Source organism: Sinocyclocheilus grahami, unplaced genomic scaffold, assembly GCF_001515645.1.
Source record: "Sinocyclocheilus grahami isolate Dianchi unplaced genomic scaffold, SAMN03320097.WGS_v1.1 scaffold1297.1, whole genome shotgun sequence".
NCBI lineage: Eukaryota > Metazoa > Chordata > Actinopteri > Cypriniformes > Cyprinidae > Sinocyclocheilus > Sinocyclocheilus grahami.
In genome coordinates, this window is record NW_015506476.1 from 197368 (window position 1) to 224864 (window position 27497).

General features: G+C 36.6%; 1 protein-coding gene across 1 annotated transcript; it reads left to right on the forward strand.

Annotated features, from left to right (window-relative positions):
- The first annotated feature begins 1022 nt into the window (after nucleotides 1-1022).
- LOC107568974 (guanine nucleotide-binding protein G(olf) subunit alpha-like) lies at nucleotides 1023-24288 on the forward strand. The gene is made up of 4 exons (XM_016254975.1): nucleotides 1023-1096; nucleotides 2997-3117; nucleotides 18259-18389; nucleotides 24003-24288. Exons 1-4 carry the CDS (start codon nucleotides 1039-1041, stop codon nucleotides 24092-24094), a joined length of 402 nt encoding a protein of 133 aa, XP_016110461.1. The 5' UTR covers nucleotides 1023-1038; the 3' UTR covers nucleotides 24095-24288.
- Nucleotides 24289-27497: the final 3209 nt, after the last annotated feature.

A 27497-nucleotide genomic window follows, 5' to 3' on the forward strand; every position in this document is an offset into this window, starting at 1 on the left:
CAAAGGGAATGGTTTTGCAGGTGGTGGCCACAGGCAATTGTGCTCTCTTTGTCCTTTCTGACTGATTGATCTCTAGTTTTGTGTTTTGACATTATTGAAGCATCCGAAGGTAACAAGTAGCATATGGAGGCCATACAATCTACAGATTTACATTGCGTTGCTGTGATGAAATTCATGCAAGTTGGATCAGTATTTTTTCCTTTGGGATTTTGAATCCAGCCCTTAATGGGTTGATGATTTCCGCTTTCACTGACCATTGTCACATCTTTAAATTTTTACACAGTGTATACAAGTAAAGATTTTCAGCTATATACCTGTGAACTAGAAAAAAATATATTTCCAATTTTTTATTAATTTTGTCTAGGAAAACACATTTTAAAATTCAGTAAATCATGGAAATCACTCAGCAGAGCTATCATAGGACAAAAAAACTTCTGTCATTACACTGAATATGACTAAGCTGGCAGAGACAAAATGTTGAAGTGAATGTGCATAAAGTCTATTAGAGAGGAATAGTCATGTCACCTTTATTTATATAACACTTACAGATTGTCAAAGCAGCTTTAGTGTTAAACAGGAAAATAGTGTCAATAATGCAAACAAAATTATAAGCTATAAATTATAAGCAAAATTAACAAGCTCTAAAAAGAGAACAATAGTAAACAGTAAATCTTTCAATTAAAATCAGTTCATAATTGATTCAGTGATGTCATTGTCCAGCTCAGTTCAGTTCTCTTCAAATAGTGTCTGTGGAATCAAGTCGACAATATTGCCAATAATTAAGTGTCACCTACTAAGCAAGCCAAAGGCGACAGTGGCAAGAAATCCATACTCCATTGGTGACAGAATGGAGGAAAAAAATTGAATAGAAGCATTTACACTAGTATACTTAGACTTTTGGACCCCACTATACATACGCAGGATCTATAATTGATCTAATGATTTATTACTGCATTCAGTTACTACATTTATATAAATACTTGTTTGTTCAGTTGTTATACAGAAACATTTCTTATTTTTTTCTCCCTGTGTGTCAGTATGTTTGATGTGGGCGGTCAGAGAGATGAAAGGAGGAAATGGATTCAGTGCTTTAACGGTGAGCTTACAAATTACTCAAGCTTTGTGGTATATTTTTTTTCTGCAAACAATTAAACTTTTTTTATTTTACCTAAACAGTTTTGTTTTGATGTAACTAATGGCATTTATGTTAAAGGGTTAGTTCACTCAAAAAAATAAAATTCTGTCATTAATTACTCACCCTCATGTCGTTCCAAACCTGTAAGACCTTCGTTCATCTTCGGAACACAAATTAAGATATTTTTGATGAAATCTGAGAGCTCTCTGACCCTGCATAGACAGCAAGGATACTACCACGCCTTTACCTTCCACTATTTTGGTGAGTACCCCAGAACATAATCAATGTAATCAGCGTTGTTTACATTCAGTAGAAAGTGCATGCATCTCTGGTCAGAGAGCTCTCACATTTCATCAAAATATGTTTTGTTACACTTCAAGATAAACATCTTTTACAAAAAAATTTTTCGCCTCGTGGGAACTGCATGCCGGTCCCCACAATGTCAAAAATTTCAAGTTTTACTATCCTTGTGGGGACAATTGGTCCCCACAATGTAGCATAAACGAGTACACACACACACACAAAAATACAACAACAACAATAAAAAAAACAACTATTTAAACCTTCATAACACAAATCCATATGAATTGAGCAGTTTAATCTTTAGTCTAGAATAAATTAATTTTCTTTATATTATGAACAGATCACATATGGTAAATGCAGAAACTTATGGATGCTTGGCTTGTTGCGGCAGTCAGTGTTGTCGATATTACATATTGTTTGGCCATATACTAATTACATTACTTGCCCAGTGTCCCCACTGTAGTTTTCCTTTTTTTTATAGACATAAAAATAGTTTAGTTCAGTTTGATAATGGATGCTACAATTATAAACTGAAAGCAGCTGCTCCATACAGCAGGAGCAAAATTTCACTTATCACGTGAAAAGAGTAAGGAGTTACTATGACGGAGGATTTGGTGTCATCAATAAAGCAAACGCCTATTTGGCAGTATTTCTTTTTAATATTAGTCTGTTTATCTGTGTTTATTTTATTATTGTTTTGTTTTTATTAAATATAATAATAAACCACAAGTATTTGCATTAATTTAGGGAAAAGCTTTAATTTATTTGTTATGACACGGGTATAAACAGAGTAATATATATAAGTTTTGAGTTATATATTCAATTAAAATGAGGGAAAATTTCTATTTTGTTGCCACAAAATAGAAATGTTCCCTAATTTAAATTGAATTGTGGCCATGTTGTAGTAATTTGTTTCCAAAATTAGTACAACAAGGCCATGGTTTAATAAAATGAGGAAACAAATTATAATGTAGGAACCAATTCTTATTTCTTGGCCACAGTAAATCAATTTTTGTCTGCATGTCTTGTGCGGGGCTCCATATGTCACCTACTAAAAGTTTTATGTTTAATATAAGTTTGTCATTGTATGTTTTTATTGTTGTGTTTTTTATTGACTATAATAATAATAAGTCAACCATTTTCAAGCATACGTTTTGTTTGAAGAATGGGAAAGGTGAAAATATATAACATTAAAGATAAAAGTGCTACAGATCCTGAGCATCATTAACAAGTACCATATCTTGTAAAGTGTGCAGTGTAATCGGTAGTATCGATGTTATCACAAGATTATTAATCAGTGGAAAAATATCCTTACCGTGGTATGCCTAGTGTGTTGCCTCGTTTGTTTTGTGCATGTGTGCAGCACAAAAACAAGTGAGGTTTGTTCTAGCGTGTTTCCGTGCTAACCTTGTGTGTATGTATGTCATTCATTCTTCAAATAAAATAAATGTTTTGAATGACATGAGGGTGAGGAAATTATGACAATTAAATTTTTTTGGGTGAACTATCCTAAAAGTGTGTTTGGTGATAATATATCTCTTCTTGTCTATAATCACAGATGTGACCGCCATCATCTTTGTGGCAGCCAGTAGCAGTTATAACATGGTCATAAGGGAGGACAACAGCACTAACCGGCTGCGCGAGTCTCTTGATCTGTTCCGCAGCATCTGGACTAACAGGTTTCACAGTTCAACTATTTCTTGGGAATTCTCGGTTTCCATCCCAAGTGCTGCACAATTACCCTAAAATACTAATATGCATTTATAACAATATAACGGTCAATTTGCTATATATTTTCAATTATTTCTATGGCAGTATTACGTATTATTACTATGATTTTAGAGCACTTTTATGCATATGTATATTAGGGCTGTCGAGAGAGTGACATTTTTGATTAATTAATTATGATTAATTAATCACAAATTAACAGTAATTTGGCCTGAGAAATTACCCCCAGAAGGTAAATCATTATTGTGTTAAATGAGAAAAGCAGTGTATAGACATTACAAAGTATAACGTTAGAAATAAATATTTTTATTGAACTTTGAATTTATTACACAAACTTTAAAGGCTACAGTGTGGCCATAACGTTGTTCTCAGAAGCTGCATCTGAAGTAGCATTTAGGTTTATGTACACATATACCCATATAATACACATATAACACTATAAATTCATTAGTTTAAAAATTGAATATAAAAATATAATCATTTAAACAAATAAATAAATACATTTAAAAAATGAGACTGTAAATATGAATCTGTTGTTCAGCCGATTTATTCAAACTGCTGATTCATTCAAGTGTTTGATTTGTGAACGTAGCCGTTCGAGGGAGGCTTTAAGACCAAGCCGAATCCTCTGCCGGCTGGTCGCTCCCGCTTCACAGCGAGCGGGACTCACACTAACAAAGTTAAGTTTTTTAACGTCCACGTTTCGACTTCAGCAAATCAGTTTGAGCGAATGCAAACCCCACGCCACGCAAGAAAACATGCATTTTACTTGAGGGAAGACGTGATCAATAAGGAAAGTCGTCTTTCTCTAATGTATAACGTTACCTAGATAATTTACATTTAAGTAACTTCCAGCATTCTTCTTAACCTTGAATATCATTCTTAAAACACAGAATTTGTATTTGTATTTGAAACACAGCAGCCACAATAGCACTTATGTTTTATTTATGTTTTCATTTTTATTCGAAAAAATACTACACGTGTTAACTAAATCTTGAAATGGGCTATCTCGATTCTCAAATATGTGTAAATAGATGCATTTTCCACCTTTAGATTATGTTGATCTATAATGGGCGATGGCCAAAGTAGCCTAATAATGTAATCTATTAACTATGCATAAAAACCTGTCTATTTACTTAAGTAACAGATATGGGTGTGTAGCAACTCAAAATGTAATAACTGCACATAATATAAAAACTTTTTTTACAACAGATTTCTTTTTAGAATTAATTTGTACATGAATGGATTAAGCAAAGCAAATATGTGACATGACATGTGGCCAAGTATGGTGACGCATACTCGGAATTAGTGCTCTGCATTTATCCCATCCAAAGTGCACACACACAGCAGTGAATACACACACACCGTGAAAACACTCGGAGCAGTTTTTTAAGCCAATTTTTGTTGCGGCGCCCGGAGAGCATTTGGGGGTTCGGTGCCTTGCTCAAGGGCACCTCAGTCGTGGTATTGAAGGTGGGAGAGAGTGCTGTACATTCACTCCCCCCACCTACAATCCCTGCCGGTACGAGACTCGAACCCGCAACCTTTGGGTTACGAGTCCGACTCTCTAACCATTAGGCCACGACTTCCCCATTGTCCCCCATGTTAAAAAAAGAAAGAAATGCTGAATGCATTACAGATAGTCTAGTATGTGTGCAAAGAGTGCTCCATTTATAATTTCAAATGCACTGAGCCTGTCACTCATCTCAGTTCATCGGTTCAATGGACATGTCTGTGATTAGCTATACACTGCTCAATGTTGCAAACATTGTAAATAGATACAGCTGATGCTCTCTAGAGCTCAAATGCAAACATGCACAGAAGAGTGCGTCAAATATGTTATTATTACAGTTTCAACTAAGGATGCTCTTGAAAAGGAAAAAAAAGAAAGAATGCTGAATGCATTACAGATAGTCTAGTATGTGTGCAAAGAGTGCTCCATTTATAATTTCAAATGCACTGAGCCTGTCACTCATCTCAGTTCATCGGTTCAATGGACATGTCTGTGATTAGCTATACACTGCTCAATGTTGCAAACATTGTAAATAGATACAGCTGATGCTCTCTAGAGCTCAAATGCAAACATGCACAGAAGAGTGCGTCAAATATGTTATTATTACAGTTTCAACTAAGGATGCTCTTGTTTTTTTATTTTTTGTGAGAGTGATTAGCTCCCTAAACTGGGCGTGACATGATAAACTTTCTGTATGGATTTAATATGGAATGTTGCTTAACTACGGGAACAGTTGGCAATCCTACTTTGCATGTTTTAAACACTTAGATTATGTTCTTACTTTGGCCATGCATTAAATGCACATCCTTGAAAGAGCGCAGTTTGCTGACATATTTACTTTAAAGTCCACGTAAACTGGAAGTTGCTGCCGACTGGATTTCAGTGTGGTGGCCTATTTCAAACTGAAATGCCCTGCGTCTCAATGTTCATACTATCCATCCTAAATAGTATGTGAGATTAGAATAATTGTGTCCCAAAGCATAGTATGTTGAAAAGAGTATGCCAAAAGTCCCGGATGGTCTACTATTTCAGGTCGATTTTTGAAGTGTGGATCCGTGCACACTCTAATGACTAATATTGCCCACAATCCATTGTGCTTTGGTGAAGGATTCTGTCCAGAACTACAAACACGAATAAAATGCGTTAAACTACAAACATGGCAGATGTGCGCGACCGGCGGTTAGGTAGAGAGGCTTAGAAAAAAGGGTTTGAGTTACTAATATTCAACATTTAACCTGGTAAAAAATATTTATTTAATGTTGTCTGTGTTATATTTCATCTGCAACAGCAATGTAAACTTTTATAAACATCCGTTTGGTCGTTAAATTTTAAATGCATCATTATGCATAAAATATGAGCAGAGTTCTCAGCATGAAAGACCCACGACTGGCAGATCAATGTGCTGCTACTTTTCTCTCCAATACGGTAGGAAGTTAAATTAAATGCAATGTGGAGGATGTTAACTGTAACAAGATGATTGACAGGCCAGTTTACAGTGACAGGTTGCGTGTATCTATGCGACAGAGCGTCCGTTAAAGATGCAGTTGTTTTGTTTTGGGGGTGTACTAGAACATGCTCTCATACTAGGTTGTTTGAAAAACACATTATTTTTCACATATTTTACATTATTACAACACCTCCCTCCCCAGTCTGGCATGAACAGCTCGAATAGTTCCTGTATCAAATGAAGGCCCACCTTCTGAAATATGAAATGTGCTGTGATTGGTTAGCTGGGCCAGTGCATGTTGTGATTGGCACCACTCGGTGCTTGGTTGGGAAATGTCATGCCCCTTACCATAGCCGCCTGTGAGCTTCAGTGTAAATATTGCTCAAAATCAAATCAATTTGAGCGCGATTTAAACCGGATGATTGTAACCACTCTAAGTTCGTCTGCCTTGGGAAAGCTAGCGCGTCTCCGACATAGTGATAACACTCGTTGCCTTCTCTAGTGCAGCTCAACCAGGTCTCGTCCCATTCGTCGATATTTGTGATATCACAAATCCCGGAAAATATGCGTTGTAGTCCAAACAAGTCCTTTGTTGTAGTTTAAAAAAAAAATTCTGTTAAATAAAACATCTCCTTTTGAATTGGACTTTGAGCTTTGTAACTTCGCAGATCTTTATGCTCAAACAGCAACATTACAGACTAACTAAAGTTGAACAAGTGAAAAAGCATACTAGGACCCCTTTAACATCTCAGGTATAATGTCCGTGGTATGATGACAATGACAGTGATAGCATATAAATATATTTTAACTGATAAAAATTTTTGCTAGGTACAATTCAGTTGCACCCCTACTAAATTCTTTGTCTTTTGAATTGAAGGCATTTTTTTTAACACACTTGGAAAAAACAAAAAAAAGTTTCCATCTAATGTAGTCTGGGATAGATCGCATCATCTGCCTCAAGCAACGGCAGCACAGAGCTCAAGTTAAATGAACAATTCTTCACTTTAATACAAGTTATAACATGAATGTACATCAGAGGATTGTTCAATATATTAGATTAAATGTTGAAAAATAAAGTACAACTACAATCACGCATTATTTCTGTGCCTATAAGCGGTTTTAACCAGTGAAATCATCAGTATAACAGCCTGTGAAGAATGTGTCAGTTACATGACATTTACCTCAGGAAGATAAAACCATCTAAAATTATAAATACATTAGGCCTATACATTTGTGTAGAATATAAGCAAGTTTTTTTTATAACAACCATTTAAATGACTATTCCCCTGGTTTCCCAGACAAGGCTTAAGCCTAATGCCAGACTGAAATCTAAGTCAATTTCAGTTCAACTAAAAGAAACTTGCTCTGACTGATCTTAAAATATATCAGTGCCTTTATTTTGTCTCAAAATGCACACCAGTAATGTTTTTTCTAAGGCACGTTTATAACAATTACTTAAATGTCCTAATTGAACTATGGCCTAATCCTGGTTTAGTCTAAGCCCTGTCTGTGAAACCAGGCCTATATCTCAAAAATTAACCATGTCATAATCACATAATTAGTAAGCTATTTATAAAAAATAAAAGTTGTGTATTTTGTGTAAGTTGTGTATACAATGTAGCCTAATAAGCCTAATTTTCTTTTAATAAAACTATGATTATGTTTTGTGCTCAAATTTATTATATTGAAAGATAATTATGATATTGTAAACATAATTCTTTTAAATTATGTGCTGGTATTACCTTATGAACTGTGATTACATTATAAGTTGCCACAGTGTGTTCATAATGTAATAAATTTATCATACAATAACCTATTACATTATGTGAAACATTTTTATTACATTGAAAAATTACATTTAGCTAAAAAAAAAATTTACGTTTTGAGAAAATTATTACATTATGAACATTTTATTATAATAATAATTTATTACATTATGTGCAGTTATTACATTATGAGTTGCTACATGGTGTCGTGCCATAAAATATTTTTAGTACGACTGACTTTGCATTTAATGTGAATTTAATAAAAACATTGTAAGTTAGGCTAAAATCATAACACTTTCATTGTACAGAAAGAGAGCAAAGAACATTTACGTTATCAAAAAACATTTTCACTGACTTCAGTTTAGAGATAAAGCACTCACAAAAACTCCCATTAAAATCACTGAAGCTGTTTACACTGTGAAATGAGTATGTTACTTACAAATTCATGCACACGTCTGCACTTTGTCGTTTCTGACGAGATTATTCGCCAGAAAGAGGTATTCAGTCAGCGAGAGAGTGAAGAAAACACCGGCATTTTAGCGATGACTCATCTGAATGCCTCTGATTGGTCATTGCATTCGGAAGCTCAACAGCATCCTATGTGATTGGTTATAATGCAGCGCTGTACAAACGCGTCTGTCTCTGGCTCAGCGCTAGCCAGCGAATGCAGATTTGAAGTTAGCAGCTGGTGATGTGATCGACGTACTGAACGATCTAATCACGCTGGTGTGAGTGTATCAAATAACAAATTAATTGGTTATTTTTTTGTCTTTTGGAAGCTGCATTCAAAATCCACTTGGCTCAAAATCCTTCAGAAATCATTAAAATATGCTGATTTATAATCAATGTTGGAAACAGTTGTGTTGCTTAATATTGTTATTCTTTGATAAATAAAAAGTAAAAAAGAACAGTATTTATTCAAAATAAAAATGTGTTAAATATACACTACTATTCAAAAGGTTGGGGGTCAGTAAATGTATTTTTCTTTCTTTTTTTTCTTTCTTTTTTTTTTTTAAAGAAACTATTTGAATAATTTTATTCAGCAAGAATGTGTTAAATGGATAAAAAGTGATATTGTTAGAAAAGATTACTATTTTGAATCAATTTCTTTTTATTTTATTTATGGAACACGGGTTCCAAAAATATTAAGCAGCACAACAGTTTCAATACTACGATGTCATTTTAGTGCCACGCTAAATTTTTAAAAAAAATCTAAGATTACAAGATTAAAGTAGTAATATTTCGAGAATAAAGTCAAAATTACGAGAATAAAGTCAAAATACTACGAGAATAAAGTCGAAATATTATGAGAATAAAGTCTAAATGTTTTGAGAATAAAGTCGAAATATTACGAGAATAAAGTTTAAATGTTTAGGCAGCATGTGAGTAATTTCGATTACGATAATGAGACATTATTTTCATTATAAATTAAGCTATACTGTTTTTTCATGCCTTCTGATGTTCCTTCACTTTTATATCTTGCTATAAACTTGAAATAAAGAGGAAAAACACATTTAAAATGTGTATTTTTCGTGATAAAGCTGACAGAATTAGAAAGCTGAGCTGTGTTATATTAAAAGCAACAAAGCACAAAATTATTGCGATTACTGGGTGGCTGGTGTACAAATAATGAATGGAAGACGTTAAATATTATGTCCAAACATTTACTGTATTATACCATGAATAAAACAGCTTGTGAATAGTCACTTACATGTTATAGCCTACAGGCTACCTCAGAAAAGAAAACAATATAACTTATGTTAATGAGTTGGAGCCCACTTCAACTTTTAGAACGTTTTATTAAATAGGCTACATGTGAGGAATAAAAGTTTGGACAGACGTTTTTGTGGAGTAGGTGGTGGATTTTTTTGGAACAAATTTTGGAATTTTCACAAAGAAAACTGTATAATTTAATGAATTGGTTCACATAAATACAGCGATCTGATCATTAAAGAGCTTGAAAAACACATTATTGTAAGACACATAATTTGTGTTTTGCTATAAAACTGATTTTGAAAGCTGAGACTTATATTAAATGTAGGCTATTCAGTCTGTTAATAAATATCATATTCTTGATATTAAGCTGTTTCCTCGAGTCCTTAAAATTGACTCTTCCTCATCCAAGTAAGATGATGCGGCTGCTTGGACGCAACAATATTCAAATAAATTCCGGTGGCCTGGCAACTTCTCCTGGTGTTCTCAATCCGGGCCATTTGCCTTTATTCGACTTTATTCTCGTAATATTTCGACTTTATTCTCGTAATATTTTGACTTTATTCTCGTAATTTCGACCTTATTCTCGTAATCTTAGATTTTTTATTTTTTTTAACGTGGCACTAAAACGCCATCGTACAACACTGATAATAGATCAGCATAAGAATGATTTCTAAAGGATCATGTGAGACTGAGGACTGGAGTAATGATGCTGAAAATTCAGTGCTGCGTCACACAGAAATAAATTATAGTATAAAAAGATAGGAAACCAATATTAGAAATTGCAATAATATTTCACAATATTACTGTTTTTTTCTGTATTTTTGATCAAATAAATACAGCATTGATGAGCATAAAAGACTCCATTAAAAAAAACATTACAAATCTAAAACATGTGTGTGTGTGTGTGTGTGTGTGTATATATACAGTGGGTACGGAAAGTATTCAGACCCCCTTAAATTTTTCACTCTTTGTTATATTGCAGCCATTTGCTAAAATCATTTAGGTTAATTTTTTTTCCTCATTAATGTACACACAGCACCCCATATTGACAGAAAAACACAGAATTGTTGACATTTTTGCAGATTAGCAAATGGCTGCAATATAACAAAGAGTGAACAATGTAAGGGGGTCTGAATACTTTCCGTACCCACTGTATATATAGGCCTGTGTGTGTGTGTCCCTTATTCTGTCCCTTATTTTCCTTTTCTGAAGTTGGCAACCCTAGCTTCATTGAAACTGCGTTTTTAATCTTCAATCCACTGGCTATATATATATATATATATATATATATATATATACAGTGGGCTATCTCATCTTTTTAAGTGGGAGAACTTGCACAATTGGTGGCTGACTAAATACTTTTTTCCCCCACTGTATATATATATGTGTATATATATGTGGGTCAATGTACATAAACATAAATTGGTTTCCTGTACATAACTAATTTGCCATGATAACTTAACATAAAAATGACTATGAAAGGGTGTGTTATATTACGTTTTCATAACAAAAGCTTGGCTCTTTAGATATATTTTCTAGATTTTTTTTATGTTTTGTATAAGAGGATGCATGTTATTTTGCTATGTCCCATGCACTAATTAAATTTGAATGATAGTAGAATATTGTCAAATCATAAAATTACAAAAAAAAAATTATCCTATTAATATTTTGTTAAATAAGAGATTACTCAATTTGAGGGTATTGACCATTTGGTAATAAAAACTATATATTTATTTAATAAAAAAGATGAGTTTGTCCATGTCCCTTGAATGGTTGTCCATTCTGTCGTATTGGGTAATCCGCCCCTTTAAGCAAAGGCCATCCCCTTTAGTGACATCAGGACAACAGATTTTCTGTCTCTTCAGTGGCAGGAATTTCAACCGCTGAGGTGAATAAGTTGACGACTTTTCAATTGACAGATTTTCTTTGTCTGAGTTTGCTTACTTGCTTTGCCAAAGCTTAACATGTCCACCCTGTTGGCATAAAATATGCCAGAAGTGATTAGAATACAGTATTTTCAAAATATGTAAGTTTAAATATACCAAATTCTCTTCAACAACCAGACTAAATATTTAGCTTGTGGCATTACAGACATTACAGGGGCTCTCAGACCGAAAGCCTCAAAAGGGGAAAAAACAAAAAACAGTTATTGTTGTTCGGGCACCAGACAAGTATATACCTGCCACATTTTTATATTAATTTCATTCATCCCTGATAGCAAAACAGACAAACAAAACCATCCGCAAAGAGGCAGAATTGACAGAGGCATTCACCGGCCAAGAGAAATGCCCGTTAGCAACAGGCTAAACAGGTAGCACCACCTCCTCTCCACCATCCCTGGAAACGCACACTCCGAAAGATCCACCCGCAAGGACTGCCTCCAAAAGGAACGTAACACACAGATTCTGGTCAGTCGAACCTTCTCCAGTCTCTAAACCTCGCCCTATGTACATATACTCCTCCTCTTAAATGGTCCTCGCCTCCAATCATAATGTATTTTAGTTGGAGGGCGGTGACAGAGAAAATCAAAGGAAACAAAGGGGTAGTATGGAAAATATCTGTAATGCCACATTCTCCCCCCCAGGATGAAACAACCCATGGTTGTTAGGAGAAAAGAATCAAAACCCTAAGAATTCCTCATCTGAGGTTTCTTGAAAGATGTCCTGAAGTCTTCTCTTTGCTTGGTCCTCCAACTGCTCAGCTGTGGGACTCTCAGCATTTCTCTTGGCCAGTGAATGCCTCTTTGTCAATTCTGGGATTGAACTGGAGTTTCGCACTCTACTCCTAAAAATCAATGACTTGGAGCTGTCAAAAAGGAAGGAGCAAGACCGGCTTATGCCACCGATGTTCCCGAGTCACTCTTAGCCACCCGTGCTGCCAGCTTGGTCAGTGTTAGCTCTAATCACAGTCACACATACACTAATTTCTGCTTATTTAAAAAGTGCTGTTTTGTTTTTTCTGTTTTGGTTTATTTTGTTCGATTATTATTATTCTTTATTTCTTTATTTTTTTTCCTTGAAGTGGAATTGTGGTGCTTAGAGATCTAAAATCTTGTCTATATTATATTAACATTACCTCATTAAAAACGAAGAAAGTTGCATACAACTTTTCCTGTAATGTTGCCTTTTTTCTGTCTTTATCTTTTTTTATATGTAGCGGATGGTTTTGTTTGTCTGTTTTGCTATCCGGGATGAATGAAATTAATATAAAAATGTGGCAGGTATATACATGTCTGGCGCCCGAACAACAATAACTTTTTTTTTTTCCCTTTTGAGGCTTTCGGTCTGAGAGTCGAGTAAAGTCTTAGCGCTATCCTCGTTAAGAACAAAATGTGGTCTGGCAGTTAGGACACTGCTTCATCACACGGATGACCCGGGTTTGGTACCCGCTTCAGATAGGTTTTTTTTTTTTTTGGTGTTTAACTTTTGTTATATTTTGGGACAAGGCAACCACTGTTACAAGCTAGTCACAGTTTGTTGTAAGATAATTTGCTAATTGAAGCTTAAAATGTCCACCCTGTCGGCCACTTATACTTGATAGAGTGGATATAAACATGACAGGGTGGACATAGCATTCATTTGTAGTTAATATTTCTAAAATCTAAATCGAATGGGGGGGATCTGCAAAAATGTCAACAATTCTGTGTTTTTCTGTCAATATGGGGTGCTGTGTGTACATTAATGAGGAAAAAAATTAACTTAAATGATTTTAGCAAATGGCTGCAATATAACAAAGAGTGAAAAATTTAAGGGGGTCTGAATACTTTCCGTACCCACTGTATGTCCATGACAGGGTGGACATATCTTATGGTTTATGCTTCGAATAATGGCCCGTAATTATCTAAAACAAATGTGTGGGAGCTCAGCTAATATGTTTCTATATTACTTGAGGGTCTTCTATTTATGATATGACAAAGCGAATGGGAAATTAAAACCAACATTTTTGAGTATTGTGAGGGTTGAGAGGAGTTGACCCATATATATATATATATACACAGCAAAAAATAACTATATGGTCTTATACCATGGTCTGTCTGAATACTCGATTCTGATTGGCTGGCAGGTATGCACAAAAAAAAAAAAGTTTAATGCACAGGTAGTTCTAAGGCAGTTCAATCACCATTCTATATTAATGTGCTGCTTTAATTGATGCACACAAACATACATACACACAGAGATAGAGAGAGGTCAGAGATCGCAGATTGTGCTGCGCAAACACAGAAACTTGTTGTCAGCACTGCCCTACGGCTTTTATTAATAAAATAGCCTAGATACTGGATTGCTACATTATATTCCTCAGCAACGAGGTGGTCAAATTACTGTTTTTGAAGTAACTGAACAGCTTTATTGTTTGTAGAAAGACACGCAGATTCAGGTAACGCACACACAACTGTCATCTCTTTCTCTCGATCAATCGATTGATAATTAAATGAAATAAATGCTATAATTCATTCAAATAAATATGTGATTTTACCACACTGTGTCTTTCATCTCTGTGTCTGATTTGAAGCGGACAGAATGCTGGTGCTAACGAGCTGTAACTGACGAAATAACCGTCATTTTTACCATTCCAGTCAAATATTGCAAACATCATTACCGGCTTTAACTTGTCAGTGCTGGCAAACAACCATGGTATAAGTGGGATAATGCACGGCTAGCTGTGCATTAAATTATTTTAATGTCATTTGTAAATGATTAGTTCATCATTAACTAATCACTTATAAATTAATTACAACTGAACGGTCTTATAAAGTGTTACCAAAATTTATATTCGATATTCACCTGTATATAAAATTAACGGTCACCTGAGGGTGCTCTACGACCATTTTCATATTATCTGAGCACAAAACGCTGGTCGGGAGAGTTTCAAGACACCAAAAATAATAAATACATAAGATTTATGTGCTGTATGTGTAGGTGTAGTGTGTTTAGTTTTGCTGCCAGTATTTTAATAGTATTTAATTAACATATTAAAAGGTTAGTTCACCCAAAAATGAAAATTAGGCTGTGTTTTACTCACCCCAGAGCCATCCTAGGTGTATATGACTTTCTTCTTTCAGACGAATCCAGTCGGAGTTATATTAAAAATTGTCTTTGATCTTTCAAGCCGTTTAATGTCACTCAGCGGGTGCCCATCCATAAAAAAAAGCATCTCACACGGCTCCGGGGGGTGAACAAAGGCCTCCTGTAACGAATCGATGCGTTTTTGTAAGAAAAATATCCATATTCAAAACGTAATAATCACTTTAAAGGGGTTCTATTACGCTCTTTTACAATGTCTTGAATTTGTTTTGGGCGTGTACTAGAACTTGCTCTCATTGTTGGTAGTTCGAAAAACGCATACATTTTTGCATTAATTTACATTATTACAATACCTTTCTCCCCATCCTGGCACAAACGGCTCGATTAGTTCCGGGTTTGATGAAGGCCCGCCTTCCAAAAAACGAAATGTGATGTGATTGCTTAGCTGTCCCAGTGCATTGTGATTGGCGAAAAGCTTAGACGGTGCCTCGTCCCTTGATAAAGCAGCAAGTTCCGTCTTCTCCGGTTTAGTTAAGGATGGCGTCAATATTGCCATATCAATTTGAGCCAGATTCAGAGCCAGAGAATATTGAACAAGAGGATCGTGCAGAACTTTTGCACACACGGATATTGCAAGACATATTAGAGTGGTAACGTTATTGTTGTTTTTTGTTTTGTTTTTGGCTAAATCACATTTTAGATAGGATGTCAACAACTGCTTAAAAATAACTGCATTTACTATGTACAGATAAGTGCATATGTATTAATTTTATTGTTATTTAATTCTAACATTATAACGCGAATTGCAGTGAAACTGTTATACAGTTGAATTTATATATACCATAATCCAGTGTTTCCCAGGCGGCATATATATGCAAACTCATTCTCTGCCAGCAGGAGGCGCTGTTGGAGTGGTAGAGATCAAGGGTTCCCCGGTCACGGCTGTACACAAAGCAGCGCTCCGCTTAAAAAAAACACTGCTTTATCAGACATTACATGCAAGATTAAATGAAAATGACATCCATTTTTCTGAAGACAGTCGGTTTCCTTCAGAAATACAGTGATATAAAAACACCCGCACTCAATGTATGGGAAACACTGTAGTCTCATAATTGAAGTGTAAATTCTGCAGATTACATCATTATCCAGTATTGTACTGTCAGCAATTTATTATAAAAACATTCTGATAATTGTGTAGGATCTCAGTCCGAGAACAGACCCAAATAAACTATGGATTCACCACGTGAATTATTGAACAGACATATTTCAGAATAATCTAAAGATCTCCCCCCTCCAAGCCATCATGAGGTCTAAACTAATCACCCCATCACATGACGCCAATATTCTGGGTCGACTTCCTGTCAACCCTTGTCGGTATAATGAAAAACTAATCCAGTCAGAAGACAACAGAGATCTTTTGTATCAAGGACTAAAGAGTTCTTTCACAACATATAGTTGAGAGATACCTCGTGATCGCTTATGCATGGAACCATTATATATGCACAGGAAATGGCTAATTTAATCACACCCTCCAGATCTGCACGCGCACACAGGATCTATACAGCGTGACACCCCATGACCCATTGAACATCTGCTTCCTGTTCTTCGGCACATTTTCAACTCACTATTTCTTTCCAACAAAGGAATATGCAAACTCACATAGATAATTTCAAAAGACAATCATTTAAAATTATAAAAGGGCAACTATATTCACAAATAATATGTTTTATGTCTTATATATGCTTGATGTGTTTCATGTAATCGGTGCAACTTTAATCAATGTTTTAATAACCCCTTTTTGGTTATAAAAAAAGCATTGAAAGGAACATTGAAAGGAATGAAAATCTGTTATTTTGAACAGTGTGCATTGTACGACACTTTATAGAAGTTATTAACAAAACCTGCAGTGAACAGCATGTTAATTTATGCACAAAGAGGAACCGTATGGGGGCGGGGCTAAGCTCTGCAACAGAGTCCGATTGGGACGATCGCTTCTGGGATGGACCAAATCGGCTCGCTTAAAAACCCAATTCCTGAACAGATGCTTGCTCGCTCGCGCTCTCGATCTTTGGCTCTTTCGTCTTGTTGACCGCACTACAAAGCGCTCACACGCTGTAACATCACGCGAGCGAGACTTCAGAACTCAAACCTTCCGTTGAAACTTCGTGACCGCCGAAGTCTTCAAAGTCTAACGCCAAGCAAAGAAACTCTCAAAAGAACTTCAAGCATCACTCTCCGTACCTAAAGGCAACTGACTTCCGAAGCTCCTACGTCACAAGGAAACCAACCATTCACCACGAGCGCTCTCCCAAAAAGACGTTATCAAGGAAGATTGCCAGCCAACCAGCAACGGGACTCCCTCAGGCAGAAAAGGAAACCCCTCTCAGCTTTCCAGCGCAAACGCAAGTAACAAACAAAATATTCTACCTGCTGAAACTGGTGCTGAATCGATCTTAAGCAACTAAAGATAAGCCAAATCTCTGCTTTTGTGATTTTCTTGGTGCGATCTAAGAACGAGTAACTTACTAGGTCTTTGGGACTTCCTCAGAACTCCGTTAATCCTCATCCTTCGAACTGTATGTGTGTGTGTGTGCTTTTGATAGTTTTAGTTCCATGTAATCTATAGAGTAGTTCAAATACATTCTTGTCTCATTATAAGAATCATTGTCTTGTGTCGTGTATTTTAAAGTTAAAACTTTGCCCAGATCGTGCTACCTAGCTCGTAGCTTAATAATCATCACTAACAGTTATTATGACCGTGGCCAGGCCATAATATAAATATCCAAATTGTTAAGATATACTGATATTAACGTCTCGCTGGATGAACAGTTGATGAAGTGTAAAACATTAAATTTGGAATCAGTTCTAATCAGGTTGACTTTGAATCTTCAGTCACATTACCTATAATGAACTCAGATGGGAAAAACTGTACCTTGTGTTGGTTTCATATGGATTACTTTATCAGAGAATATTTGTTTTTGACGTGACCATTTAAAAGATATTTCAAGCTTTCTATACATATATTTATCATGTATGTGAGGTAAGTATTCGCTGAGGTTCAGGTTGTTTTATTTATGTGTCTGTGAAGAAAGGTGACAGAGACTAAGACCCGAGAGAGCGCACCCTGTTTTTTTCCCTTTATTTGACAAAAGCACATTGTTTTGTTGTTATTATGATTATTCACATATAAACGTAGACCCTTTGCAGTTTCAAACGATACCTTATTCTTATCTGTATGATTAAAAATGACTGAGTATTTTTAGTTATTTTTCCAGAGGGTTAACCCTTCAGAGCCGTGTGCTGGTCTTTTTATGATGGATGCAGTTTATTGGACTTCTATTGGACTATTGAATCTCAACAGCCATTCCCAGCCATTATGAAGTGTGGGAGAGCCAGGACATTTTTAAATATAACTCTGACTGTATTCGTCTGAAATACGAAAAAAAAAAAATTCACCTAGGATGGCTTGAGGGTGATAATCATGGGGTAATTTTCATTTTTGGGTGAACTATCCCTTTAAAGTGGAGATCTCAAGAATGGCTCAAAGCTGCAGCTGGACATCTTTAAAAAGAAATGTCAGCAGATATAGAAATATAAAGGCATGTCTCACTTTGTGTGTTTTCATACAGGTTTTTAAGGACCATCTCAGTGATCTTATTCCTGAACAAACAGGACATGCTGGCAGAAAAGATACTGGCAGGAAAATCCAAACTTGAAGATTATTTCCCAGAGTATGCTCGCTACACTCTTCCTCCTGAAGGTAATGTCCTATATATGATCATAATATACTAATAAACAAGGGATTCTTAGTGCATTTCAGTAAATCATTTATGGGATATGTGCATTAAATCAGGAGAGTACGACAAGAGCACAGCCCCCCCCCCCCCCCCCACACCCCCACCCCCCCCCCCCCCCCCAATAGTTACAGTGGAAAGGAAGAGAAAATAGAACACAGTGGACTGAAAATAGTTATTGCTAGAGATTCTCTTGTGATATCAATGTACACAGTAACATTTCAAAATTTCAAGACTTGTGTAATTTCCCTTACAAATAGAAGTACAGCATGCAGGGGGGAAAAAGAAAAAGTGATTTTCCCCCCAAACCAGCTTAGTGCAAAACCCTCCCCATGGCCAGTTCTAAAGATATCATTGGTTATGTCAATCACAGAGCTGGTTGTCTACACAATGCTGAAACAAACCCCTAACTAGTGATGCATGGATATATTCACGGGTCGGGTAAAATCAAAAAATTAAAATAGCGATGCACCTAAATGAAAATTCTTGACTGAAGCCGAACAAAATGATTGACTGGGCCAAATTACGAACACCTTTTTTGTGTTTATTTTACCCATTTTTTCACTATTGCATAAATTAAATAGCTAAAATGTGCTTTTTTTCTTTCTTTTTTTTACAGTTTTGTCTTGCTTTTCAAAGACAAAATCAATTACAAAAATGTAAGTATACTTATTTAACACTGAACATATTTTAACATTCTAGCAGATATTATACTAACAAAGCACAATTTAACTTAAAATTAACAAGTTAGTAAAAAGAAAAAAGCCAATTTTTGAGATCCCCTTATTGAATCAGGCATGTGATTGGCTAAAGACAAAAAAAGAGTATATTAGTATATTAGAATGATTTCTGAAAGGTCCTGGGACACTGAAGACTGGGAGTAAATTCAGTTGAAAATTCAGCTTTGCCATAACACCAATCAATTACATTTTACTATATTTTCACATACAAAATGTTATTTAAAATTGTAATAATATTGCACAATATTACTGTTTTTGTATTGTTTTTTACTGTAGTAGAAAAGACGTCTTTTAAAACATTAGAAAATATTACAAATCCCAATTTGAACACTATGTCTGAATGTTATAATAAATGTATTAATAGAGCTGTTGCGATTATTATTGTCTTAGTTTTTTAAATTTTATTTTACAGAAGAAACCGTAAAATTACAATACTAACATTTATGAATGTTGATGGAGTTCTTGCTTTTTCTCAGCTTTTATTTTGGTGGAAACCCGCAGGAAGATCTCACTGATTCTTTTTGTTAACAACAGCAGATTTATAAATGATTCTCATTTCTACATCCATGACTTGTAAAAATTCATGAAAATGTTACTGAGCAGCTGACAAGTAACTCAGCGCAGATTTTCTTTAAAGGGGTCATATGATGTTGCTAAAAAGACCATTATTTGGTGTATTTGGTGTAATGAAATGTGTTTATGCGGTTTAAGGTAAAAAAAAACACATTCTTTTCCACATACTGTACATTATTGTTTCTCCTCTATGCCCCGCCTTTCTGAAACGCGTTGATTTTTACAAAGCTCATCGGTCTGAAAAGCGAGGTGTGCTCTGATTGGTGAGCTATCCAGTGCATTGTGATTGGCCGAATACCTCAAGCGTGTGACGGAAATTTTACGCCCCTTACCATATTGTGATGCCCTGTCCGACCGGAGCGATGAGACAAAAACATTAAAACCCATTATAAATGAGGCATTTGTTGCATCCAGTGGGGACATAATTACGGAATATAATGACTTATACGGTCTTATTACACGTTGTGTTGCATCGTGGCGCGTAAACATAAAACCACGTCTGCATTTGTTACACAGTTTCCACAAAATCAGAGGCCTCAAAGTAACTTCGAGAACAATTGACGGACCCAAGTATTTTTAGCACCTTGGCAGGACCCTTCCATTTCGCTACCAACTTAGCCATATACACTTTTGTCAGCTCTGGAAAGAGGATATGTCTGGACTCAAACCACATCTCCCACCTGAAACTGAACTGGTTTACGGCGTTGCTCATAATATATTTTCTGTTTCTCCTTAGCTTGTTCAACATTAGCTCTGACCAAGTTGATAAGTTGTTGTTGTCTGTCGATAAGTGAGTAGGTAAGGTCATCTGGATCAGGTGGTTTGTGAATGGCTCTTTCTATGGTTCCTTTCCATTTCCATCCCAATGCAACTTCTGCAGGAGTAAAACCTGTACTCTCATGCCATGCGGTGTTAAGTGAATAACAGAACTCTTGAATCCACTTGTCCCATAGCTGATGTTGATTACCAACATAAGAAACAATCATTGTTTTGCGGTGTAGCAAATTAGCTCAAAAGGGAAATATTTATGATTAATTATAACTGGTTATAATTAATAATGCATATTTAGATTCGATCTTATAATTAACTGTAGCAGAATCAATATAACAATTATTTGATCTGTCCGTCCACCGAGCAGACAATATAATCATTTATCAATTCTAGGAAAGATTATTTTCCTGGCCAAGGAAGAATAGTTTTCCCACTTTATGCAGTACTAGCAGTAACTTAGCATGTAGCAAGGATCAACATTCAGTGACTCCAAATTGTGAGCAGCACACAGAGACAATCGACTGTGAATATAAGGGATTTAATACATGAAAATATAGCTAACATGCAACTAAATTAAGCAAAACACATATATTCAGAATGAAGGAAAGTAACGAAGAGAGAGAGAAGAGCAAAAGAATGGCAGTATTTCACATCAATTAACCACAACCTAATGAGAATCATCAGAATCAAAAATCACCTTAATAAGGGGCTCAAACTTAAACACGCATCTAAATATTTGTAAACGGTTACTTGCATCGGCTTTGTTGCTGAACAAGAGTCCTGATGCCTTAAGACAATGGAGGTTCTTAATGAGTTCTTTTAGGAGTGAGCTGGAGGTTTTTCTCTGGTTCTTCTGAAGATAGGAAAGTCCACAGCGAATCAATGGTTTCACAGCGAATTACATGAAGCTAAAAACTGCCGGAAAATCAAACTCAAGAGGAGAGTTTTGAGGAGTCTTGGAGAGTGTCCATCTCAAGAAGAAGGGTTTTGAGCCGCGATTAGTCTGAGTTAGGGACTTTTGATAGTTCCTATCCACACCCACCTTTTGGGTGGAATGGCCAATACCAGGCATGAATTTTTGAGCGGGAGAAGTTTTCTCTGTCTCCCTTTATGTTCCATTTGCATGTTTATGGCCTGGAGGATTGGTGCAGTTTTACCCAAAATATAGTACAAATAGTATGATGCATTTCATGATCACATAGTGTACATCATTGTTTGAGGAATAAAGAGCAGATAATTTTGATACCAAGAAAGAAACATCTAGAAGATAGTAAACCAGAGATACATTCATACACCTGAATATAAGCGTTTAGAGCTTAAATGGGTCCTATTATGCTCTTTTACAGTGTCTTGAATTTGTTTTGGGGGTGTATTAGAACATGCTCTCATGCTTGGTGATTTTTTTTTACATAATTTACTACATCCCCATCCTAGCAGAAACGGCTTGATTAGTTCCGGGTTTGATGAAAGCCCGCCTTCCGAAAAATGAAATGTGATGTGATTGGTTAGCTGTCCCAGTGCGTTGTGATTGGCGAACAGCTTAGATGGTGTTTCAGTACTGCCACGCCCCTTGCCAAAGCAGCAAGTTCCATCTGCTCCGGTTTAGTTAAGGATGGAGTCAATATTGCCATATCAATTTGAGCCTGATTCAGACCCAGAGCATATTGAACCTTTTACAGTGTCTTGAATTTGTTTTGGGGGTGTAGTAGAACATGCTCTCATGCTTGGTGGTTCGAAAAAAGCATTATTTTTACATAATTTACATTATTACACTACCTTTCTCCCCAGTCTGGCACAAACGGCTCGATTAGTTCCGGGTTTGATGAACGCCCGCCTTCCAAAAAACTAAATGTGTTGTGATTGGTTAGCTATCCCAGTGCATTGTGATTGGCGAACAGCTTAGACGGTGTTTCAGTACTGCCCCGCCCCTTGCCAAAGCAGCAAGTTTAGTTAAGGACCAGCCCAGCCTAAATCACGTTTTATATAGGATGTCAACAACTGCTTAAAAATAACTACATTTACTATGTACAGATAAGTGCATATGTATTATTTTTTATTGTTATTTAATTGTAACATTATAACATGAATTGCAGTGAAACTGTTATACAGTTGAATTTATTTATACCATAGTCCAGTGTTTCCCAGGCAGCATATATATGCAAACTCATTCTCTACCAGCAGGATGCGCTGTTAGAGTGGTAGAGATCAAGGTTTCCCCTGTAATGGCTGTACACAAAGCAGCACTCCGCTCAAAAAAAACACTGCTTTATCAGACATTACATGCAAGATGAAATGAAAATGACATCCAATTTTCTGAAGACAGTCGGTTTCCTTCAGAAATACAGTGATATAAAAACACCCGCACTCAATGTATGGGAAACACTGTAGTCTCATAATTGAAGTGTAAATTCTGCAGATTACATCATTGTCCAGTATTGTACTGTCAGCAATTTATTATAAAAACATTTTCATAATTGTAACACATATTTACATACATAATTATTCAGGTGCATGTGTAATAACTTGCGAAAACTTGAGGCTACAGCAGCACTTCTTCTTCCTCGTCATCTTGTCTGATGCTCTCAACCAAGCATTCTAACCACGACCTCGCCCCTCCCCACCCATTTGAATTTCCATAGGCGGGAATTATTTGAATGATATTCTAATGGGCCGCTTTGTGATATAACAAAACCCGGAAAACAAACGCTGTAGTCCAAACGAGCCGTTCGTTGTAGTTCTTGAAAAAGGAATTTTTTAAAAACAAAATATCTCCCTTTGGAGTGGACTTTGAGATTTGTAAGTTTGAAGATCTTTTTTATGCCCAAACATCACATAATGAATGCGAGTAGGATCGGAAACTTCCTTGGACTGTGTTTCTTGAATCATTTCTTGCAGCTCTGGGTCTTTTTGTTGATCTATGGCAATTTGTGCTAAATCCACTTGCAAATTGCTAGGCAATACATCGGTCTTGGTGGATTTGATTACAGCAATCATTTCCTGAGGCATATAGTCATTATGAACTCTCGACAGGACATCAGGCACCACATTGCATTGGCCTTTCTGATACCTTATTGTGAAGTGGAATCCTTGTAATCTCAATGTCCAGCGAGTCAGGTGTGATGATGGCTTCTGATGCTGGAACACCCAAGTCAGTGCTGCATGGTCCGTTACAACTGTAAATGGACGTGCCTCCAGATACAGCCTCCACTTTTCTACAACCCAAATTACAGCTAAACATTCCTTTTCCAAAACAGAATAGCTTTTTCTGCTCCTCGTAATAAACGGGAAGCATAGGCGATGACCTTCTCCTCACCTTCTGTTTCCTGGGTAAGTAATGCACCTAACCCCACCTCACTAGCATCTACTTGCACTGTGAATGGCTTATTGAAATCAGGAGGTGTCAACCCTGGTGCTTGAGTTAAATCCTGTTTTATTGTATTAAATGCATTTTGGCATTGTTCTGACCATAACCAAGTGAACTTTTTTTGTTTTAAGGCATGGAGTGGAGCAGCTTTCTCAGAGAAATGTGGAATGTAGCAGTGATACCAGCCAGCAAGCCCAAGGAATCGTTGCACATTTTTAAGTGACTGGGGAGTTGAAAAGGAGGTGACTACATCCACTTTTGCTGGATCTGATTTTATTCCACTGCTTGACACAATGTGTCCTAAGAAGGTGAGAGTTTGTTGCATGAAGTTACACTTATTCAAATTAGGAGTTAAACCCGCTTTATGGAGACAATGGAAAACTTGCTGTTGTTCCTCATTTTTGGAAAACACAACAACATCATCAATGTAGATAAAGCAGCACTTACCCTTGAGTTCTCTTAAAGCCTGCTCCATTAATCTCTGGAATGTTGCAGCAGCATTTTTAAGCCCAAACGGAAGACGACAAAATTCATGTAGCCCTGATGAAGTGACAAAGGCAGTTTTCTGGATACTGTCAGGTGCCATTTCCACCTGCCAGTATCCACTTTTTAGGTCAAGGGTACTGAAAATTGTAGCACCATGCAAGGATTCCAGAATATCTTGGATTTGTGGCATGGGGTAAGCATCAAGATGAGTTTTTTGTTTTCAGACCACAATAGTTAACACGCAGCCTTGAACTACCATCCTTCTTTGGTACTACTACAACGGATGCTGCCCATGGGGAAACTGATGACCTGACAATCTGGCTAGCAGTTTATCCACAGATACTTTATATGGACGTTTTCCGACTGGAATTTCATCAGTTGTGAGTATTTGATGTTTCACCAAGTTGAAGTGTCCTATTTCATGGGTGCATACAGCGGGGCCATTGCAACATTAACTTCTCCAGTTGAGTCTGAAACTTAAAACTGGTATTAGCCTGACAAACCAATAGTTGAATGGATAGATGGGTTTTCGTTGGCTGTAGAAAGTATGGGCAAGGCTATAGAAAAATGCACTTTGGCTTGAGATCCATGTGCAAAAAAGGAAAACTTTCTTCATTTCTTCCTTCTATGGCAGGCATGCTCTACTCTCTGGAAGTCTAAAGTTAGACCTGCTTCCGTCAAGAAAAGCTCCATCTGACTTCCCTGGATCTCACATTTCCAAGTAACATTTCCAATCGCAGTCTGTTGCTGTCCATTGGCAAGAAGAAATGCTTGACCTCCACTGAGCTAATACGGCTCATTCCTGCTGGTTTGTTCCAAAGTTGACTTTTGAATGAGAGAAAGTGTACTACCAGTGTCAGCCATTGCTGAACAGTATCGATCCGACAATGGGGATAGCGATGGTCTTGACCCCAGTTAGAGCTAAATCATGAAAGGGTTGGACAATACTTGCATTAGTATAGGAAGGCCTTACTTGGAGAAAATGGGCAGACTGAACTTTCTTCTTTTAGTCAGCTGCATTAACTTTCCTCCAGTATCTCTTAGACTCTTCAAAATCCCTTTCAATTTGCGTGCCAATCCTTACTAATTCCCCAACATCTTTCACCGTCCCTCTTAACAAGCTGGCCAGATGGAGGTTACAGTTTCTTAGGATAGCCTGGACAATGTCTCTCTCACTCATCTCGCTTTTCCATTTCATACACAGTGCTCGATACTGGTAAACAAATTCTCGGATACTTTCCTTCACCCCCTTTTTCATTTCTTGTAATCTTCTTATAGCAATGTCTTCATAGTCCTCTCTTAAGAAAGACTGCAAGAAGACTTCCCGTAACCGTTTCCAACTCCTCACATGTTGATGTTCTGCCAGCCACTAGTCTTTAGCGGTGCCTTTGAGCGCAGCAGTCAAAGCAGCCATAATTTCAGAATCACTGAGAGGTCGAACTGCAAAGTACTCTTCACACCACTCAGGGTTTACAGGATCTTCTTCCTGCATCTCAAAAAAGCCAGGAAACTCAATTTTTACTGGGAGATTGTACTGCAAAGACAAAAGATTGTCTGGACACACTGAAGGCACATTCGGTACATTATAAGTTTGACTTTGAGCAGCTGCTGAATATGGAGTGGAATAACTGGGCATGTTCTGTGTGGTATTATTTAAACGCACATTGTTGGATTTGAACTTTTGTTCCATTTGAGCATCTCATCGTTTCAAACAGTCTATCACAGATTGTCATAGGTCCTTTATTGCCATTTCCAGATGCTGCTTCATTCTGTCTCTCTCTGCCGCTCAAAACGTTCATTCATTTCGTCTCTCAAGGCTTAACCTTGGCCTCCAACATCTCTTGAGAAGCACACTCTCTAACCCTCTGGTTGCTCTTTTTTCAGTGGCTTTAAAATGCAGTTAGTTGTGCCGATAACCCCTCTACTGAAGTTGGTGTCGGTATGGGTATAACTAGGCTGACTTTCAAATCCAAGTGCTGGTGGCGGCGGTGGTGGAAAATGTTCCTGTACATCATCCAAAACCTTTTCCTCCTCTTCTCCTGAATCAATGTATAGATTACTGAATGTGTGGATCATCTCACCAAATGGATCTCTTCGGGCAGTAAATGTCTTAGATGAAAAATCCGGCTCGGGACCAAAACTCCCAGAGCATCCTCACTTGCCATACCGAAGAGTCTGAAACATACAATGAACACAAAGAAATAAAGGCCTGCAGGTCCCTGTTCGGCCGCCACTATGTAACAAATTGCCTGGAATTTTAAACCCAAACTACCTGCCACATAATTATTATAAGGGAGGGAACCGCCGGCAAAGTTAGAAATAGGATCTGTGTAAATTCAAACACTCAATAAGACAAATAATAGATGCAAAATGGAATGTATAATTCCATAAACAAGTCATATACAGTATAGACACAAGGTATGCATTCACACATACATACACAAAAATCAGATGTGAAGAACACCCTATGGTGTTCAAGTGTTTCGAGACCCAAATCTGCTTTTGATCGACAGGGGTGGGAACAAACCACACAATTGCACATCTGTCTTAGCCTAACTCCCGCAAAGTATAAAAGTGGAGTTAATGCAGCAGAACAATTAATATATTTAAATAAAAATATATGTAAAAAATGCCAGGCGTTGTGGCTTGATGCCTTTTATTAATGTTAATTTTTTCATGACCAAAATAACATTCACAAAGAGTTAATTCAGTTGTCAAAGAGATGTTACAACAAATTACAAGAACAGAACAATAAAAATACAACTTTCAAATATTATAATTATATACATGCTTCACCCGGGATTCGAACCTAAAGTGACAAGTTCTGACAACATGCCAATCGTGCACACTAACCACAACGAGCACAAAATACACGTTATAATTCGTCAGTTCCGGTGGCCGTGTCGGAGCCGTAATGTGCAGATCAGCTCTAACGTTACTGAATCTGCTGTTAAAAATTAACCATTGATTCATCATATCATTATGTAAAACTAAGAATTAGAATCATTGCAATGTGACGATTAGGTGCGGGTTGGGGCGGATATCTAAATCAGAGAAATATATAGGTGCAGGTGCGTGGCGGGTGGATAATTTATTTGAAGCCGTGGATTCGGGTGACGTTTGAGCTGATCTGTACATCT

What these genes read in the sequence shown, in the direction of transcription:
- LOC107568974 (XM_016254975.1), top strand. Translation starts at nt 1,039, where the DNA reads ATGTTTGATGTGGGCGGTCAGAGAGATGAAAGGAGGAAATGGATTCAG. An exon ending in ATGGATTCAGTGCTTTAACG is followed by an intron (nt 1,097 to 2,996) that starts GTGAGCTTACAA and finishes CTATAATCACAG; the next exon opens with ATGTGACCGCCATCATCTTT. An exon ending in CTACACTCTTCCTCCTGAAG is followed by an intron (nt 18,390 to 24,002) that starts GTAATGTCCTAT and finishes TTTTGTTTTAAG; the next exon opens with GCATGGAGTGGAGCAGCTTT.